Source organism: Petromyzon marinus, unplaced genomic scaffold, assembly GCF_048934315.1.
Source record: "Petromyzon marinus isolate PM22_M1 ecotype Great Lakes invasive population unplaced genomic scaffold, UKy_Petmar_22M1.pri1.0 PM_G_Scaffold_54, whole genome shotgun sequence".
Classification (NCBI taxonomy): Eukaryota; Metazoa; Chordata; class Hyperoartia; order Petromyzontiformes; family Petromyzontidae; genus Petromyzon; species Petromyzon marinus.
Genome location: NW_027423007.1, coordinates 723,847 through 742,444, shown reverse-complemented (window position 1 = coordinate 742,444; position 18,598 = coordinate 723,847). Strand labels below are relative to the sequence as shown.

At 50.6% G+C, this 18,598-nt stretch overlaps 2 protein-coding genes across 2 annotated transcripts; one reads left to right on the top strand and one right to left on the bottom strand.

The window, feature by feature from the left end:
* The first annotated feature begins 1,783 nt into the window (after positions 1-1,783).
* Positions 1,784-7,561, top strand: LOC142917875 (gap junction beta-1 protein-like). Its single transcript, XM_076062210.1, has 2 exons — positions 1,784-2,213; positions 5,034-7,561. Exon 2 carries the CDS (start codon positions 5,119-5,121, stop codon positions 5,806-5,808), a length of 690 nt encoding a protein of 229 aa, XP_075918325.1. The 5' UTR covers positions 1,784-2,213; positions 5,034-5,118; the 3' UTR covers positions 5,809-7,561.
* A 2,854-nt stretch (positions 7,562-10,415) lies between these two features.
* On the bottom strand, positions 10,416-17,715 carry LOC142917896 (cell division cycle protein 20 homolog). The gene is made up of 8 exons (XM_076062239.1): positions 17,583-17,715; positions 17,063-17,194; positions 15,493-15,602; positions 14,899-14,988; positions 14,389-14,538; positions 12,702-12,875; positions 12,440-12,557; positions 10,416-11,684 (listed from the first exon to the last, which is right to left on the bottom strand). Exons 1-8 carry the CDS (start codon positions 17,662-17,664, stop codon positions 11,503-11,505), a joined length of 1,038 nt encoding a protein of 345 aa, XP_075918354.1. The 5' UTR covers positions 17,665-17,715; the 3' UTR covers positions 10,416-11,502.
* Between the last annotated feature and the right edge of the window lie 883 nt (positions 17,716-18,598).

Here is an 18,598-nt window from a genome sequence, read left to right as displayed (position 1 = left end):
ATTTAGTACCACAGAGGTGGTTTTTCCAGTGAAAGGTCGCAGTATATCAGCCAGAAAACGTGCCAGTTTGTAGGTGGGGGAGCTGATAGTAGAGACGATGGGACGAAGGGGTGTATCTTCTTTGTGTATCTTTGGAAGGCCATATAATCTTGGTGGTCTGGCAGCAGAGGGTTTCAACAAGAACTGTTTGTTCTCATCAATTAATGCTGTTGAATCAGAGATAATTTTGTTCGTTTTGGTGACCAGGCTGTTGGTGGGATCTCTTTTTATTTTTGTATAGCTGCCATCGTTGAGTAGTTCTTGAATTTTGTTGTTATATTCTGTTTTGTCCATGATGACAGTGGCATTGCCTTTATTCTCCAATCAGCTTAGCTGATTGGAGAATATAGAGTTTATTGATAACATGAAGGTAATTTATATTTTAGTTTTTATTGGTTCACTATATAGTACTGTGAATAGCTCAGATGTGTAGTCATTTCTGTGACCAGTCACTAGCAAATCACCCAGTTATTTCAATGCTAAATTCGCCTAGTTATTTCAATGCTAAATTCTCCTGTTTTGATTTGTACTAAGTGCCTCGGTGAATGTGTATGCTCTGACTTCAACGTAACTATTTCTGTAGCAGTTACAAGCGAATGCCTTAATTTAGCTATTTCAATGCTAAATTCTATGCTAATTCCTTTTAACAATGGGTGCCTCTGCGGATGTGTATGCTTTAACTTTTAACATAGCTATTTCTGTGACCAGTCACAAGCTAATCATTCAGCCATTTCAATGCTAAATTTTATGCTAATTCCTTCGTCAAGGCTCTTTGTTCCTCTCACACAGCTTAAAAGCCGTGATCTGAACGTGGCTCTCTCACTCCAGCGCTGTCCTACCAGACAGTCTCGCTCCCTTCACCTGATGAAGGCCGCTTGTGTTGTGGCCGAAACGTCGTGAGAATATTATTGTGTTATTTTATTTTATCAATTTATTATTTTATTCTCATTCTACGTGACTTTACCGAAAGAACCAAAGAAGATGAATCATTGCAGTCACGAAAGCTTTAAATCGAAATATAAGATTGATAGTTTGAGCATCAACCCTTTGCTGGGAGTGGTAGCTCCCAAGTGCAAATGGCTGACGCCTCAAGCGCGGCTCCCAGGACGCTTCGAAACTGTTCAGAACATAACGACTCCCCCCCCCCCTAAACTTGCACGAACAATTTCTCTCGCCCCATAAAACTTTGAGCAGGATTGAACTCACGCGAACCGGTAAGTGGGTGTTTTGGTTTAAAATTTTGACCAAAAAAAAATCCGGTGTTGTGTGACCCCGTGCGGTGGTGACACCGCAGGCTGTGGTTGCTCCCCGCCGGGGAAGGCGTCTCCTCGGTAGGCAATCCAGGCCATTCAGGCCCTCCCTGGCATCTCGGGCCTAGTCTGTCACAAAGAATTAGACATGCTTTGTGGAACTGTTTTCAAAGTAAGATACACAGGCAGCAGTCGTAAGAAAAAAGGCCGAAAGACAATCGTCAGTAACAGAGGTGTTATGAAAAAGGGCCATTGCCCGATTATGCACTACAGTATTTTTAAGTACAGTGTTATTGGTAAATATGTAGGGGTTTTTCTCTCGTGATATACCCATCTTTGTGTTTGTCCTCATGCTTTGGGTTTCGGGCTGTTCCACGCGAGTTTGAAGCCTTTGGTTAAACGAGGTAACACAACGACGGGTTAAGTTATCTTTTGATGCATCACAGCTGTCAACCCATACGGTTTACCCCGTATTCTTGTACAGAGACATTGAGTTTTCACGGCCATTCGGGGTACAGCCGTTTCAATACGGGCAAAAAAACATGCTTTGGTAACATAATTTTGTCTATTTGTTTGTGTTTCTACATTGTGATGGGACTCCGTAGGATGAACGTTGATACTGGTAGGAACGAAGTTGTAAACTGAGTGTACCAGCCTGCAATAGATTAATGTGTCCGTCCGTCCATCCCCCTTCAATAGACAGCGCAGAGACTTGTCCTACCAGCCCACCCTGCAGGGACCTGTTATTTATAAAGACACGTGGTGGCCAATATGGTCTGAATTGATCTGTAATAAGGTAGGGCACTGATATGGGGTTGACAGCTACGTGGTGGTGAGTGTACTCGTAGTGATTGTCTATTTGTGTGTTTTTCCCTTGTGATGGGACGTTGTTGTTGTAGGCAGCTGCGGGACTGTGCAACGTTGGTGAGTGGCAGACATCCATTGTAGAGTACAATGTTACTATGCTCCCACGTTTGCGCTACCCTCCTCCACCAAGCCACACGGACTAGCGTGGTGAAGTATGGTCAAATCGCGACCCGGGACGGCGTGGGGAGTCCCTCGTCCAGCAAAAGATTAACAAAATGGCTCCAACTGTATATATTTAAAATAAGTAACATTTAAAAATACGTTTTTTTTTTTAAACACGCTTCGTTGAAATGTACCGTACGAGTAATGGCAGAACTCCACGACTCCAGGAAGTGGCCCCGAAGCTTGCCACAACGTAAGGGGCCCGTGGTGATTTACAGCCAACGTCAGTTGAGCAGTGGACAATTAGACCCTAGCCTAAACGTAAGATATATAAAAGATTGCTTCAACATATCTATTTTTTATGATAGAATATCGTATTGCAGTCGATACGACATTGGGAAGTGGGTTAAAATTGAGTTACAAGATTTGAGGATACAACATAGTTGAGGATACGACAGACAAGAGTGAGTTAAATAAAAGCTTGTAATAATAAAATACATCTCCTGCTGTAGTTAGAATTTGGTGATGCTAAAATGGCGCAGCCATGTTTAAGGTGTGTGACAGTTTCACTAATGCCACACGGACACATTCTGTGTCAGCTGTAGTAGACACGTGTGTTGGAATATTACAGTCCACTTCCACACAGCATTGGAGTAGTTTCTCTTTCCACGTGACAAGTGCCGTCTCAAAGACGTTGGGGATTATGGCCTTCCTCTTTAGCGCTGTCCATGATATTCAACTCAAGAATGTTGCATTGGACACTCCCAGTTGTATACATTTGTTCAAATTGCTTACGTGGCTTAATTAATGACACAAATGCACACCACGGTTTCTCATTGAAAAATTGGTAAATTTCTCAATATCACTGTCCTGGGCACAAAAGCAAAGTTTGTGGGGAATAATAGCCATTTTCTATACTTTTGAGGCAAAGGCAATTATAAAATAACACTTTACTACCCGGGAACAGAAATCGTGTTACATAGTGATATAATCACGCGCAAGTGACGTCCTCCACATCGACCAGCTCCCCTCGTTAATAATCATGAGCAGGTGACGTCACTCCACATGGAGCACCCTCCCCCCTCATTAATAAGCATGAGCAGGTGACGTCACTCCACATGGAGCACCCTCCCCCCTCATTAATAATCATGAGCAGGTGACGTCACTCCACATGGAACAGCCCCACTCAATAATAATTATAAGGTGACGTCCTCCAAATGGACACCCCCCCCCCCATTCATAATAATTAGCGGCTGACGTCACTCCACATGGGGGGGGGGGGGGCGAGGTGCCTCAGCGTCAATTTACAACCCTCACGACAAAGGCGGAACCCTCACGTCACGCGATCTCCGTAACGCTGTTGTTGAGACATCAAAGTAAGAAGGACGTCACGATGAACAAGGAATTATAACCTTTACACGAAATAGGTCTGTGTCACCACGCCCTTACAAATTGCACACGCATTGATGTAACGAGTGAGACGTCGCGGTCAGCTTTTCGCTTGCAAGTTTCACATTTATCGCAATGCACCCGTCACTGGATGGGCGAAAGGCGAGTGATTATTTACAGCCCTTCTTTCACTCCACTGTTAGATGAAGGTGAACCCAGGCCACGTATGCCGTTGGGGATATTTGACCGCGTTTCACCACTTTGATCGATGACGTGGAAATGGGGATCCTCGACGTGGGAGCATAGAAGTAGAGTACAACAATGCAGTTTGCTGAACTGCCTTGGGCTTGGTGTTTGCCGATCCAAGCACTGTGAGTGGCGCAACTCTGCAAAGTTGAAACTGGAGCACCTAGAGAACCCACGCGTGTGAAGGGGGCAACGCTCTATCCCATGCAGATGGAATAGATGGAATCCACATATCATGGGACCTTTTTTTGCCAGTATCTAAGTATGAAGGTATGAAACGTAAAAATAGATGGAGTCCACGTTTGCTGCACCGCTTTCTCCTGATGAGCCAGAGTTCGGCAACCTCCCCGAAGCACACGGCAAGGAAGTTTCACAACATTTGTGTGATCCACCAACCCACGCTGCCTCCACGGTTCTGGACTAGAGGCCATGTGCAGTATAGCCATCACCGGCCAACTGGTCAGGTAACGAGGGATCATATTGTTAGAATTCAAGTTCACAATCTAATTCAGTCATCTGTCCTTTTGGTCTCGTTTGTATTGTTTCTCAAATGTGCGTGTCTCGCTATTGCAGTGTCGCTTGCTCCGGTAGTCTACATCAGTGATTCTTCACCTTTACTGCAGCCTTGCACCCCTTTGGCTCTCAGTTATTTAACAAAATGTGCAATGTTAATAAATACATGGAGGGTTTTATGAAACAAAGTAGGTTGTGCGTACGTGCCCGTGCTTAATTTGTGTTCGGATGATTTACCTTCTAAAAACATCGAGCCATTTCTCGCACCACCAGATAAAGGGCATCTCGCACGCCCAAGGGGTGCGTGCATCACAGGTTTAAGAACCACTGCTCTAGAGGTATTGAAGTGGTTTGGTTCACAAGGACAGACGAAGTGCGGCATGTTACACAAAAATGGGGCAGGACGAGATGGGAAATGCACGACTGTCAATTCCTGGATTGGAGGTGACACACGATGATGACTTCGCACATCATTAAAGTTTTAAACAGTCGTTTATCACACCCATTGTTCGATGCACGTGTCCGGAACGCGTAAAAATCTATGGTAATCGATGACTCGACGTATCCCTGCGCACGATAGATTAAAAACTCCTTAACTCGTTTATCTCCATTTCTGTCTTTGAACAGGGAACGGGAGAGTGGAACCGAGTAAATTCATCAACCCAAGCCCCTTCGCTCAGCACCTGGCAGCAAGACGAGGCCGGCTGGCACCATGAACTGGGCCGGCCTCTACGCGGTGCTGAGCGGCGCCAATCGCTACTCCACGTCCATCGGCCACGTGTGGCTCTCCGTGCTCTTCATCTTCCGCATCATGGTGCTGGTGGTGGCGGCCGAGAGAGTGTGTGGCGATGAGAAGTCCGGTTTTGTGTGCAACACGCTGCAGCCGGGCTGCCAGAACGTGTGCTACGACCACTACTTCCCCATCTCGAAAGTGCGCCTCTGGGCCCTGCAGCTCATCTTCGTGTCGACGCCGGCGCTGCTCGTGGCCATGCACATCGCTCACCGCCACCGCAGGGCCAAGCGGAAGACGCGGCGGTGCGGGCGGCCCTGCGACGTCGCCATATTGAAGCCGCCAACCGACGGCGTGCTGCTGTGCACGTACGTGGTGAGCGTGCTCTTTCGCGTCGTCTTCGAGTGCTCTTTCCTCTACACGTTCCACTTCATCTACAGCGGCGTTACGATGCCGCGGCTCCTCAAGTGCGACGCGTCGCCCTGCCCCAACACCGTGGACTGCTTCGTTTCGCGCCCCACCGAGAAGACCATCTTCACCATCTTCATGCTGGCCGCGTCGGCCGTCTGTCTGTTGCTCAACCTGGCCGAGCTGCTCCACCTGCTGGCACGCTACTGCAGCCACGTTTGCCGGCGCGGCTCAGAGCGCCGCTCAGGCGGAGGGAGCGGCTAGCGCGGCCGGTGGAAGAGGCGGGAGGGGGGCGCGTCGACGAGCGAGGGGGGCGTCGGGGTGCCCCCCGGGCCAGCGGAAGGGCGACGGCGAGAGGGGACGCAGTCGGTCGAGGACGCCGGAGCCGGGCAGTGGCGGCGGTGGTGACTGCAGGGCCGGGCAACGGCGGTGGCGGTGGTGCCCGCCCAGCTGGGAGGAGGCCTGAGCAGACATCCTTTGTGGGTGCCTCGCCCGACTCCACACGGTGTATACGTGAGCAAGCGATGTAACGTAATTATGTCGTGCGCAGTTTTTTGCGATGGAATGAAGGCAATGGACTAATTTCACTATTAACATTATGTTCACATTGTTATTAGAATTACGTTTTATATATGTAAGAATCTGAATTCGAGGTGTTTTGTTTGGTGCACCACATTAATGGTGTCATTCCTCCAGGGCCCGTCAAGCCACTGGGCACACACACCTTTGCATGGTTTGCTTACACCGAGCGTTGCCACTGTCCATTCGCGAGCCAAGCGGCTTCCCTGAGCCCGCGGTGGAAATCTCACACGACCGTGACGGGGGTCCGCTCTCTATAGAAGATGACTGCTGTTGACTTCCCACAAAGCCATGCCCGATTTCACCGACCACGGGAAGGATGATGGACCGAGTGGACGCCCACACTGACGGGGATTTGAACTCCGCAGATTCTCGACCCGGGCGGCTTCGTTCACAGCGCCACACGGCGTGGGACTTTATTAACTTTATTTCTAAACGATTGTTTAAAATAATACGCAACAATAACGATGGCAATAACTGCTATCTCAATAAAAAAGTCACCAAGAACAATAATTTGATCTTAAGTGGAGAGGGGTGGTGACTGCCAGGTTCTTACATTGTTTACAGCCATTGTAATTAAAGCCGAACTAACAAAGGTGTCAAGTCTCGACTGGATACAGAGTGAGTTCAGTATTGCTCATTGGGTGCTCTTGAAAGCCAAACGATAGCAATAAAAAATTAATTCAAAACAAGATTGGACATCACAGAGCAAGAACCTTCATCAACAAATACTCTAATATACAGAACTGTATTTTATGCATATCTTAAAAAAACATATGTAAAAACACATGTTCACAGATTTATGTTAAAGGCAGTGGGAGCTTTACTTGGTTAACGCTCAGGGTATGTTTTATAAGTTAGTCCAGAAAAACATTTACAATCACACTGCGCCGTGTAATACACGCAAAACACACGTGGGTTTAAGCTCTGTCACACTTGAGAAAGAGAGATATTTTTTTACAGAATTTTGTGTCTTGTCACAAATCACCAAACCAATGCAAATTGAGATTTCGGATAGGTCTACGCACACACGGGACACAATGCGTTTGTTAAAACTCCCCTTATCACCGCAAAGCAAACCACACTGTGGGTTTTATAATAGACTCTCCTTTTGCCGATCCAAGGGACGGGTGTATTGCAATAAGTCTGAAACTTGCAAGCGAAAAGCAGATCGCGACGTGATATATTCATTGCGTCAATTTGCGTTCAATCAGTAAGGCTGCAGTGACACAGACCAATTTCATTTAAAAGTTATAATCCCTTGTTCATCATGACGTCCTTTTTACTTTGTCTCAACATCGTTACGGAGATCATGTGACGTGAGGGTTCTGCCTTTGTAGTTAGGGTTATAAGGGGCCATCCATTTAGTACGTACGCATGGAGGGGGGAGGGGGGATTAACCCAAATGTGTACGCTTGCGTATGGGGGGTCTACTGACAATGTACGCATAGGAAACGGGGGGGGGGGGGGGTGGGGGGGTGAAGCCTCGATAATAATTTGTCTACATTGTCCTTCAAATGAGTTAGGGGCCGTCCATAAATGACGTCAAGCGATTTTGGACGATTTTTGACCCTCCTTCGTCACATGGCGTCACAAAAAGTCAGACCCCCCCCCCCTCAAATATGACCTCACAAAGTTCTGCCCCCCCCCCCCAAAAAATAAAACATGCTTCAAATCGCTTTAAACTCTTGTCATTGTAGTGCGTATTTTAATGTGGCGCTGCACTCTGATGTAGTAGGAGAAAATATTTAAAGTTGCGCATTTTGATGTGACGTCACATTTCTCAACCCCCCCCACCATCATCACACATCGTCACAAATGTCTGACCCCCCCTCTCCCTAGGTGCGTGACGTCATTTATGGACCGCCCCTTAAGAGAAAAATAGGCGTTCATAAGAGAGTACTTGTTCAACCGTTTGCCAGTCCCATTGCTGGCTGAAGGCCCCTCCCCACACTGTCGGTCACTGGAGTAGTTTTTGCCGCATGAGTGGTGATGCTGCAATGGGCCTAATGGGTTGCGTCTCCAGCAGCTCTCTCCGTCTCTGGCCGCGTGACCTCGTCGGCGTCGATAGTGAAGATTCTGGCACGGGCCACGGTTCTTCGTGCAGAAAGGTGTTATGGAGGCTCAGTGGCCCTCCCGGGTGGGCCCTTGCTACCGATAACCCGGCGGTTAAAATCCGAAATGCCGATGCAAAATGAGTTCACGAGGCTTCGCTCCGGATGACAGTTGCACTTCCAAATTCAGGAAATGTTGAACTTATTTCGCACCGTACTTTAGCCAACCGTGTGTAGTGGGTTATTTTATGGAGACGGAGACGTTGGGGGTAGAGGCAACACGGCGTGTTTATTTCTAACTACAGCAACTCCCTTACGCCCCCTATCTGGGGAGGTACGGCCTCCGGGCTATCGGGGCCTAAACACCGCCCCCTGCTGGCTCCCAGCCCTCCGGCTAGCAGTGTCCTACGGGAGGCTACCTGACCCGACCCAGCCAAGGTACGGGTCCCCGACCACTGGTCCAAGCTCGACCCGGCCCTTACAAGGGCAGCGGGTTCGAGGTCCCAGGGTCCTAGTCTAGCTGCTCTTCAGTCTTCGTAACTCTGCCCCCAACCTGTGTTGAGGTCCGGCTTTTATACACCTCTCCGGTGTGTCAGCCTCTGGCCACGCTCCCTTTCCAGGAGGGGGGGGGGGGGTCCCGGGGGATCCCAGAACACCCCCGCAGCCCCCTCCCGGGCTGGGGATCGTCACGACCTGCCCGCCGGCTCGAGACACCGCCCCTGATGGGCTGCACTGTCCACCATTGGGGGTAATTGCAGCACATCGACAGCGCTGCACATGCGAATCGGAGGTGTGTGAAGGCAGCCTCCGGTCGACAACGTGTTACAATCACACAGCAGACACATGCCATTGCCGGGCTAACGGATTATGTACGTAAACTTCATATTCTTTCACTCCTTAAGGCGTTCCAGTTAACCAGTAGAGTTGCAGCACACATCATCTTCTACTCTCCGGCTCTCTCTCTCTCTTCTTGCTCTTGTATTATCCCGCACCAGACTTCTCTCAGACACACCGGCATATTCCACACCTCCGGTTAGTACGGATGGCTCGGTACGGTGTGAAAGAAGTTCAACGTACGTAGATACATGCCTCTTCATCTTCGCTGCATCATCCGCACGAATATTTCACTCTGCCGCTTTCTCTTCCGTTTCCTTCATCTTTCTTGGTTACATGCTGAATCCCCCCCCCCCCCCATCTCTCCATCATCTTTGTCCATAAAACCATCGCTATTTATCGCATATTTCACCTCTAGCCCTTCTGTCTCACTACGACATCATCCTTTCTCTGACAGTTTCTCTGCTTCTTGCAATAGAAATGCCGTCACACCACTCATTCTACAAAATAGCTGTTTCCCGTTCAATCCATCGCCTCGAAAGACGTTTGCCATGCACTTTGAAGGCATGTGCGTTATAAGCAAGAGACTGTAAAGTTTTGTAACGATTAGGAAGGCTCGTGGCAAGCGTATGTTGAGTGAACTGCAGTTCAATAACGTTGAAGAAATCGCAATTCATGCGTGAAGATAACGGACGCGTGTGGCTCGGACGAATTAAGCGATATCAATGTAGTTCCAGTTATCGTCATCAGAAGTGACATCGGCACCATCAGTAACAGCGGAACCATCGACAGCAGAACCATTGTATCCATAGGTTTTTTTTCTGGGTTAGATTGCGTAAATGTCGTTAAGACCCGCCACCACCCGATACAGCCAACTAGCAAGGGTTGTCACGAAAACAGAAAATGCCAATTCGTCGCTAGTTGGGTTTTGACGACACATTTCTATATTTACGCGATCTAACCCCAAAAAAACCCTCTTATGGATACTGGTCGCGAAAGCCTACGTGTTTAACAACCATTGTCGTTAATAGCGGCAGCACTCATAGCCAACACCGCACGCCAATGGGCCCACTGTGCACGATTATCAGTCTGTCGTTAGCTGAAGACGGTGGTTGGTGTGCTATGAAGGCCCATTGCGAGACGCAGGATTTGAATTTGTGGCACAGAACGATGGCGTGGATCACAGTGCATCTTTTGGTCATCGACACCTCATTTGACATCTCTGCCTCCGTGTACATCTCTTCTCTTTCACTCATCCATAACCTTTTCATTCATCTCATTATTTCTACACCTATATCACTCATCCACGTCGCCTTTCATTGATTCCATTGCGTGTTTTCTCTTTTCTGCATCACTTCTCACATGACTAGATCTCTCATCGGTTTGCTCAAAACATCTCTTGCTAGTGACTGCAGATCCTTGGCTGGGCATACATTTCATGACATCACATTAATAGTGGTGTGTAAAACTACACGCAAGCATAGGCACGCTTCACTGCGCTGGTGGATTTTCTGGGGACCCTCATCAGCGGTTCCTCTTGGTTGAACTCTGACGTCATGCCAGGGATATGAAACCTAACACCCATCCAGATCCTTCACCTCACGTCTCCTTTCCTCTCCACGCGCCTCCCTTCACGTCGCGTTCATTCGCCCCTACATTTCTCTTCACATCCACGATGCTACCAAGGCTCCTTTCTCCTGCCAGTCTCCACCTCCCCATGCCACTACCGTAACCGACTCGCCCTTCCAGCAGATCAACATTTGGAATTTATTATTTAAAATAAACACCTCCACATGCAAACACGCGAACGAATTTTCCCCATATGACGTTCAACAGACTGCTGTAGCAAGTGTTGTTAGCGAGCACCTATTAAGATTGACACAGAACACATGTGCACGCATACACGGGGGACATGGGAATGCTTGGCGGCAGGAAGTAAGAGTCAGGGGGTTGTTGTAGTTAACTTTCAGGGGTAGATGCAAGCAGGGGCGGAGCCAGGGGGGGGGGGGTGACAGGGGTGACATCATGCGTATAAATCCTGGCTCCGCCCCTGGATGCAAGGCTGTGGTGATGCCCGGAGGACGGATTAGGCTCGGTGGTTAGGCTAAGGCAGTTTAGCAAATGACACTTGCCAGCCACAAAAGCATTTTAACATTTCGTTATTATTCGTTGACGTAACAATTAAAATAACACTGCACATACCTGATGATTGATGAACAATAGATGTGAACGAGCACACCGATTGAAAAAAAACGCTCCACTGGCGATTTGTAATGGACATTTTTAAATCATTAAGCACGTTTACAAGGACACGATTTGTATCTGAATGGTGAATAGTGATCATTGCAGATCTACACACTGTGGTGAGCAGGGGGGGGGATTAAGAGCGGGGCTAATTCTGGCAATATGACATTAGCGTCCTCTCTATGATCGAACAGGCGAGGGAGAATGTTGATAAGAGTTGTTGCCAGTGGGATGTTGGTAAGGGGGGCTAGCGCAAGCAGTTCTGCGAGAGCCTCCCCGTATTGGCGCCTTCCAGCTGCTGCTGCTTCTTCTTCCGCGACTTGTCCTCCTGGAAGCAGCGCCACAGGCGCAGGCTCTCATCAGCACCAAGTGACATCACGGAGGATCCGTCGGGGCTTGCAGCAACCTGCAGCACGCGGCCAGTATGGCCTGCGGGGTATGGAGAGACATGGCGGGGGGGGGGGGGGGAAAGACACATGGGGGAGGGAGAGACACGGTATAGTCACACAAGGTGGAAGAGACAGGGACACAGGGGTTAGACATGGATCATGGGGAAGGGATGGGGACGAGGGAGAGACATACGCGAGAGAGAAAGACAATTTGGCGGTGTGGTTGTTTGTATCCTTTAATAAACCAGATGAGATTAACCCACGGAGTCACGTGAAACATCATTGGCTTTCTTTCAAGGACGACCTGGGATATGTAGTTGTGTCCCCCCATGACCAGTGTCCCCGTGTCCCAATACTCAGTAGTTCTGCGGTGAATGCCAGTGGCCGGATGCACGACCAGTGTGTATCCCCCTATGCTCCTGTGCGTCCCGTCTTCGTATGCCCCTATTTTGCCTCGTGTGTCACTTACTCTTTAGCTCGATGCTGGACATCATTGATGGGTAAACTCTTCAGCACCATGTACCCCCATGTCCCTGTGTATCCCCATTTGTCTGAGGTTATTCCAATGCTCATCTCACGAATGGGCATGTATGTATGATGGACTTCTTTCATACCATATGTAGCCAACCGTGCTAATCAGAGGTGCGGGGAAGGACAAACTAAACACAAAAAGCAGTTCTAAACAAAAAATCAGTTATACAGAAATCATGAACAGGCACATTTACATTGTCCCTCCACCTCATGTTGCCATCTCCACATTTGTCCTTGTGCCTGTGTGTTCGTGTGCCCCCATACCTAAGAGCTCGGCGATGGGCACCATCTCTGGGTAGGCCCACAGTGCGAGTTGGTTCCTGGGGTAGCCATGGGCGGAGAGCAGCTCCTTGTGCTCGCTCGACCACAAGACGGAGCACACCTGGGCGGGGGAAAGAGTCGTGAACACGCGTCCGCGTGTCTTCGTGCCCGAGACACGCAATGTCCACGGCACTGAGACATTGCTAACCGTGTCTCGTGTCCCCCATTCTCGCAGAGCATCTCACTCGTGTCTGTGTGTCCATGCCTGAGACACAGCGTCCACTGCCTTGAAGCAGATTCCCGTGTTGACATTCCACAGGCGAATGTGGTGGTCGTTTGCTCCACCCCCACTCGCCAGCAAACTCGCTTGCCACGGACACCACGCGAGTGCCTGTGTAGTGGGTTCACGGGACACCGAGACAGTGGAGTAGAGGTAGCACTATTTATTCAAGCTTGGCAGAGTTACACTGAGAAGGGGTAACGGCCCCTTCACCCGTATACACGCTGGGACACCTCCTAGGCTATCAGCCTAACCACTATACTCCCCGTTCCTCCGCTACAGGCGCTAGAGGAGGCTATCTGACCTGGCCCTGGTCATGGCACAGGTCACGGCACCCCACCAGACAGACCGACCCTTAAAATGGCTCCGGCTCTGAGGCTCTGTGGCCGCACCATTGGCTTGCCCTGCCGGCCCTGAAAAGGGAAGCGGTCAGGGTAGTCCCAGGGTCTATCTAGCCGGCCTTCCTTCTTCACTGGTTCTTCACTCTTGGCCCCAACACTCTGCCCCGAGCCCTCTGGCTCCCCGCCCTTTATACCCATACACCACTGAGGGGCGGGGCTGTAGCGGACGTGGTTGTAGCCACCACTGTGTAACCGTGTGTTCCCTTCCCGCAACACCCCTACACCTGTCTACAAAAAGACAGAGACAGACACGAAGAGACAGACAAAACAGAAGAATATTCTTCATTTACCCTCTCAGATTGTTGAGGCCAGTCCCAACATCGCACACCTATTAGGTCTAACACGGCACATCACGCCAGCCGCCTTTGTCTCCCCATTGCTGATGTTCAGACACCGCACCAGGTAGGCATGGAAGGGCTAAGTTGACTACGAGGAGCTCAGGACCAATTCAGATATCACTTGCAACCGATGTTAGCTATGGCCGGGAATCGAACTCGGGATGCCGGGTTTGGAGCGCAGTGCGCTTTGCAATGCATGACTGCTCAAACAGAAGCACAGGGATAGCGCGTCAGTGAACGTCACGCACTCGGCGTGCACACGTTGCACACTGTGGCTCATGCGGTGGAGTCGGGAGGGCAGGTGCTCCGTCTTCCAGTTCTAAGTTAACCCATAACACCTCGGACCTGTGCCAAGATCTCTTGCCAGCAAGCCTTCAACACTTCACATGACCTGCAAAATGCACAAAGGCCATCTGTGCTTTTTATACGTTTCTGCACTATTTTTCTGTTTTGATGGGGGGTTTTTTCAGACGAACACTGCGGTGACGTTTCCGCTGTTTAGCGGCCGTTACAGTAATTGGCTCGGCACACGTCGGCGAGCGCCTGTGTCAACGTGTCTGTTGTGCCAGCACGTCACTGCGTGCATGTCCCTGCCTTGACGGCGGCCGTGTGCTGCCGGAGGGCGCGGAGGGGTGCCGAGGATGTGATGCCGTTGGCCCACAGGAGGAGTTTTCTGTCATTGCTTCCACTGGCCAGGAGGCGTCCGCAAGGGGACCACGCCAAGCCGCACACCTCCTGGGAGTGGCCACTCAGTGTGGCGACGTGATGCTGCATCATCCGCACGTCATCGTGGTGGATCTGACCCGAGCGGGACCCACTACAACAACCGCCGCCATGACCGCAGAGTTTACAAAAAAACCACAACCGCCACGGCCGCAACAAGGAACGGCGATGAGAGCCACAACCCGTCACTACAACACCAGTGTCAACCACCACAACCACAGTGTTAACCACCACAACAAGTGTGTGTGTGCGCTTAAGCACTTGCCTTGACAGGAGGTGTCCGTTCCAGGACAGGGAGCTCACACGCCCCATGTGGCCCTGCATACTCCTTAAACACTTGTTTCGCTCCACGTCCCAGATCTACACGTGCAAACACACACACACGGAGACCCACACGAGGATAGGCACGCGCCCCGCACACGCACGGGGACACAGACGCACACGCGGAAATATACAATGGGGAGACACAGGCACACACGCACAACGACATAGACACGTACAAGGACATACAAGTCACGGCACCAATAAAGAGCCCAACTGTTCACTTCCCATAATCCTCTGCTCTCCACTCCTTACCCCGGAAGTCTCACATTTGTGGCATTTTCCCCATTAACCCCTTCTCCCCCACCGGTCACTTGCTCCACACTCCCCTTCCAGAATGCCCTGCTCCTTGAAATATCCCAGGCTCCAGGCCCCTTACCAGAATGCTGTGCTCATTACCTGCACGGTGTTGAAACTTGTTCCTATGGCGAGGATGTTGCCTCTAGTTGGTACCCATGAGAGGGACGAGGGGTAATACCGCCCCTCCATCTGATACGCGGGCAAAGACACAGCGCACAAACACAGCACGGCCTTAACACCTTTCTCACGCTCAAATTCTCGGTGTGCATTTTGCTGCCTCAAGGCACCCTGTCTGCTTTTCACAAGAACACAACACTGACCCCGTATCCCCATGCATCCATGAATGAGCCTGTTTTCCATTTGTCTGTGCGTGTTTGCATTCCAGCGTGTCTGCATGTCTGTGTGGATCCCTGCATGTGTTCCAGTATGAGGAACGGTCGTGTAGTGATTAGCGGGCTGCGTTATAAACCGGGGGACCCAAGTCCAATTTCCGCTCACCGTTAACACAAGTGACAATTCTCCGAACCAATCACGCGCCTCCCCTAAGCAGACTCAACATCAAATGAGTACCTGGTGCTCATCACCCATGGGGAGACAAAGGCGGCCAAGTCAGGTACTAGTCACCCACCCCCTTGTGTGCCAAGGCTATATGGGGGGATCTTTGTATTTTTGTCCCAGTATCTCTCCGCATGCCTTCATGTGCTGGGTCACATTCCCCGTTTCTGCGTCCCACAGATACGTCCCAGCGTGGCCCAGCGCCACACACACGACGTTGTCCACACTCCAGTCCAGCGGGTTTAGGTCTGCGCGCACGGGGGTACGGGGTCGCAGGTCAGGATAAGGGTTTAAACTTTTAGTTGAGGACGAAATTTGTGTTGTGCGTATATATGCATCTATATTACACGTATACACGGGTAAATATGGATTTTATACGATGCCGGTTTTGCGATTCAGGAAAGGTCTAGATTTAATAACTGGTTAATAACTGCCGAGTCCAGCGGTTCTCAACCCATGGGTCATGCCCCCGACGGGAGAACAAGGCCTTAGTTGTGGCGGGGAGGGCGGTGGTGTCGCAGGCTGCAGCAGAGTGGATGCTGTGCTGGATAACTGTAGAATCCATGAGGAGAACGTCGGTGCCACATTGTGGCGACAAAAACACTAAACCACAACGTGAAGCAAAATGCCAAACTCACACTGCATTGACGAGGTGCGTGGACGTCATCTCAGTATTGTGGCCTTAGTCATTGGTCAGGGTGGGCGCGTGGGGTGACCAGCGGTCTTGATTGTGGGGGGGGCACTCGTATCTAAAAATATTCATTTGCTGCTATAAATTTCTACGTGATGAGCCACTTTGTTGAGCTATTATTTGTGTGGCCAGGTTGCTGCTGAAAGAATAAGTTAATAGCTCAGCGGGCTTTAAGACCTGGTAACCTTTACTCATGTTATATATAGTGATTTGTTTACCTTATCTATACATTGCACTCCTTTCGTGTTTTTATATTGTTTGTTGTAACATTCTGACCAGTCCCTACTGGACATCTTTAAAAAAACAGCTGCATAGCTCATTGGATTCCTCCAGGATGAATACATATTTAGATTCTGATGTTGAGATGTAAATTATGGGCCATATTCTTAGTCCCGGATCAGCTCTGGCTTGAGGCGCTGATGTTTCTTTCAAACGTGGATCAACGGCTCAGCCTCGTCTCGTCGAAATCCTGAGCATGCTGGGACCATGCTCAGAGCTGGCTCAAGTTAAGCACGCTCACTTTAGCCAAGGCTGAGCTGAGCAGAGCTCTGGTCGAGGGGTTTATTCTGACCAGAAGGAACCAGGGTATCTATGTTAACGATGATGAGTTATTCACATATGCCTGCGTATATGTGTATGCACGTGTGTGTGTGTGCGTGTGTACGTGCGCGCGTGTGTGGGTGCGCGTGTGTGTGCGTGTGTGCGTGCGTGTGTGTGCGTGCGTGTGTGTGCGTGCGTGTGTGTGGGTGTGTGCGTGTGTGTGCGTGCGTGTGTGCGCGTGTGTGCGCGTGTGTGCGTGTGTGCGTGCGCGCGTGTGTGTGCGTGTGTGTGTGTGCGTGTGTGTGTGCGCGTGTGTGTGTGCGTGCGTGTGTGCGCGTGTGTGCGTGTGTGCGTGCGCGCGTGTGTGTGTGCGCGTGTGTGTGCGTGTGTGCGTGTGTGTGTGTGCGTGCGTGTGTGTGCGTGTGTGTGTGTGCGTGTGTGTGCGCGTGTGTGTGTGCGTGCGTGTGCGTATCTCACAGAAGTCATTGCGAACCGCCGGCGCGTCGAGCACACGCTCGGGCCACGTGAGTATGCGTCGCTTCCTCTTGAGCAGGGAGAGGTGTGTGTAGCCCTGCTGGGAGTGCAGCACCTTCTGCGTGTCACCGTAGCCTTAGGGGACAACCACAACAACATTAACCACGGCAAATGCCGTGACCACATTCACCACGAATGCTACGAACGCAGCCCTGGAGGGAGTACAGCAACTTGCCTGCGTCGATGTCCCAGGGGGAACCACTCACAGCCACATACACAGTTCCCTTCTCCCCCACCACGTGTCTACGTCTATCTGTATCCCCCTGTACCCCAGTCTCCCCCACGTCCTTCCCTCCATTTTCATGTCTCTGCCTTGCCCCGACACCTTTACCGTCCCCATGCCTTGTCTATCCTTCAAGTTCTCTCTCCCACTACGCCCCTGTGTCCCCACCAACGCATCAAAGCCACTACTCAACTGCAGATCCCCGTGTCTTCCACTCTCTCTCCGTGTAGCCTGTCTTACCCTCGGGTACAGGTGGCGCCGGTCCCCGGTAGCATAAGATTCGTGCTTTCTCCACATCCACGCCGCTCAGCAGATGCATCATCGCCGCCTGCTTCTCCTACACACGGAAAAATAAACACGGAGCAGCGTTCCCTCGTCCCCACCCTCCGTTGCTGTACGGGTGTCTCCTGTTCTCCCTTACGTGTCCCCAGGGCGTGGAGGAATGAAGCAGACTCGTCAAATACACGAGGCCGATTGCCTGCCACCTCCGAGCATCCTCGTGTGTCCCGTGACCGTCAACGGGGTAGAGACACCACTGTCGCATCTTGAGACCAGGTAGCTTGACAGATCCACGTGTTTATATGACTCCGTGATGACTCCGTGCTTCCCACGTGTCTCTTTGAGACGCGTGGGAAGTAGCCTGCCACCTCACTTACAGAGCGTGATCCCGTGTCTGTCTCTTTGAGACACAAAGTAGCTTGTTACCTCCATGTGTCTATGCTCTGTATACCTAGTGAGTCTTAGTGTGTCACCGTGTGTCACCGTGCCTTCAGTGGAGATGCTGTTTCTTCTCGAGTCACGAGGTAGCTCGCCACCTCCATAGCTTTGCTGTTGCGCACGGGGATGAATCGGTCACAGAACTCGCCATGGGGAATGCGGCGGACACGACCTGGAGTTTGGGCACACACAGCGGGCATTCATGGCAAATGTGCACACAGCAAAGTATATACAGAGAGAATACATATATATGGCGATGCGTACGCAAGCGTGCATACAGACCACACGCCGCACGTTCCACACATTCAAACACCACAATCATCACACACCGTGTGCACAAAACCGCAGACTATACATATTGGACTTCTTTTGCACCGTACGTAGCCACATCACTCACCGGGCGGGCTCTTGCCCTTGGCCCTGGGCATTTTCTGGCACTTGGATGCGCGTCCTGGCGTGCGGCTGCTGCTGCTATTGGTGTGGCGAGTGCCTTTCATTGGTGACACTGTCATTACGCTGCTGTTGTTGTTGATGCTGCT

Coding starts and splice junctions, on each gene's coding strand:
- LOC142917875 (XM_076062210.1), top strand. CDS start 5,119: ATGAACTGGGCCGGCCTCTACGCGGTGCTGAGCGGCGCCAATCGCTAC.
- LOC142917896 (XM_076062239.1), bottom strand. CDS start 17,664: ATGATGCATCTGCTGAGCGGCGTGGATGTGGAGAAAGCACGAATCTTA. Junction 15,603..17,062: donor GGCGGTTCGCAATGACTTCT/GTGAGATACGCA, acceptor CCGTGCGCGCAG/ACCTAAACCCGCTGGACTGG. Junction 12,558..12,701: donor CAGTGGACGCTGTGTCTCAG/GCATGGACACAC, acceptor TCCCCCGCCCAG/GTGTGCTCCGTCTTGTGGTC.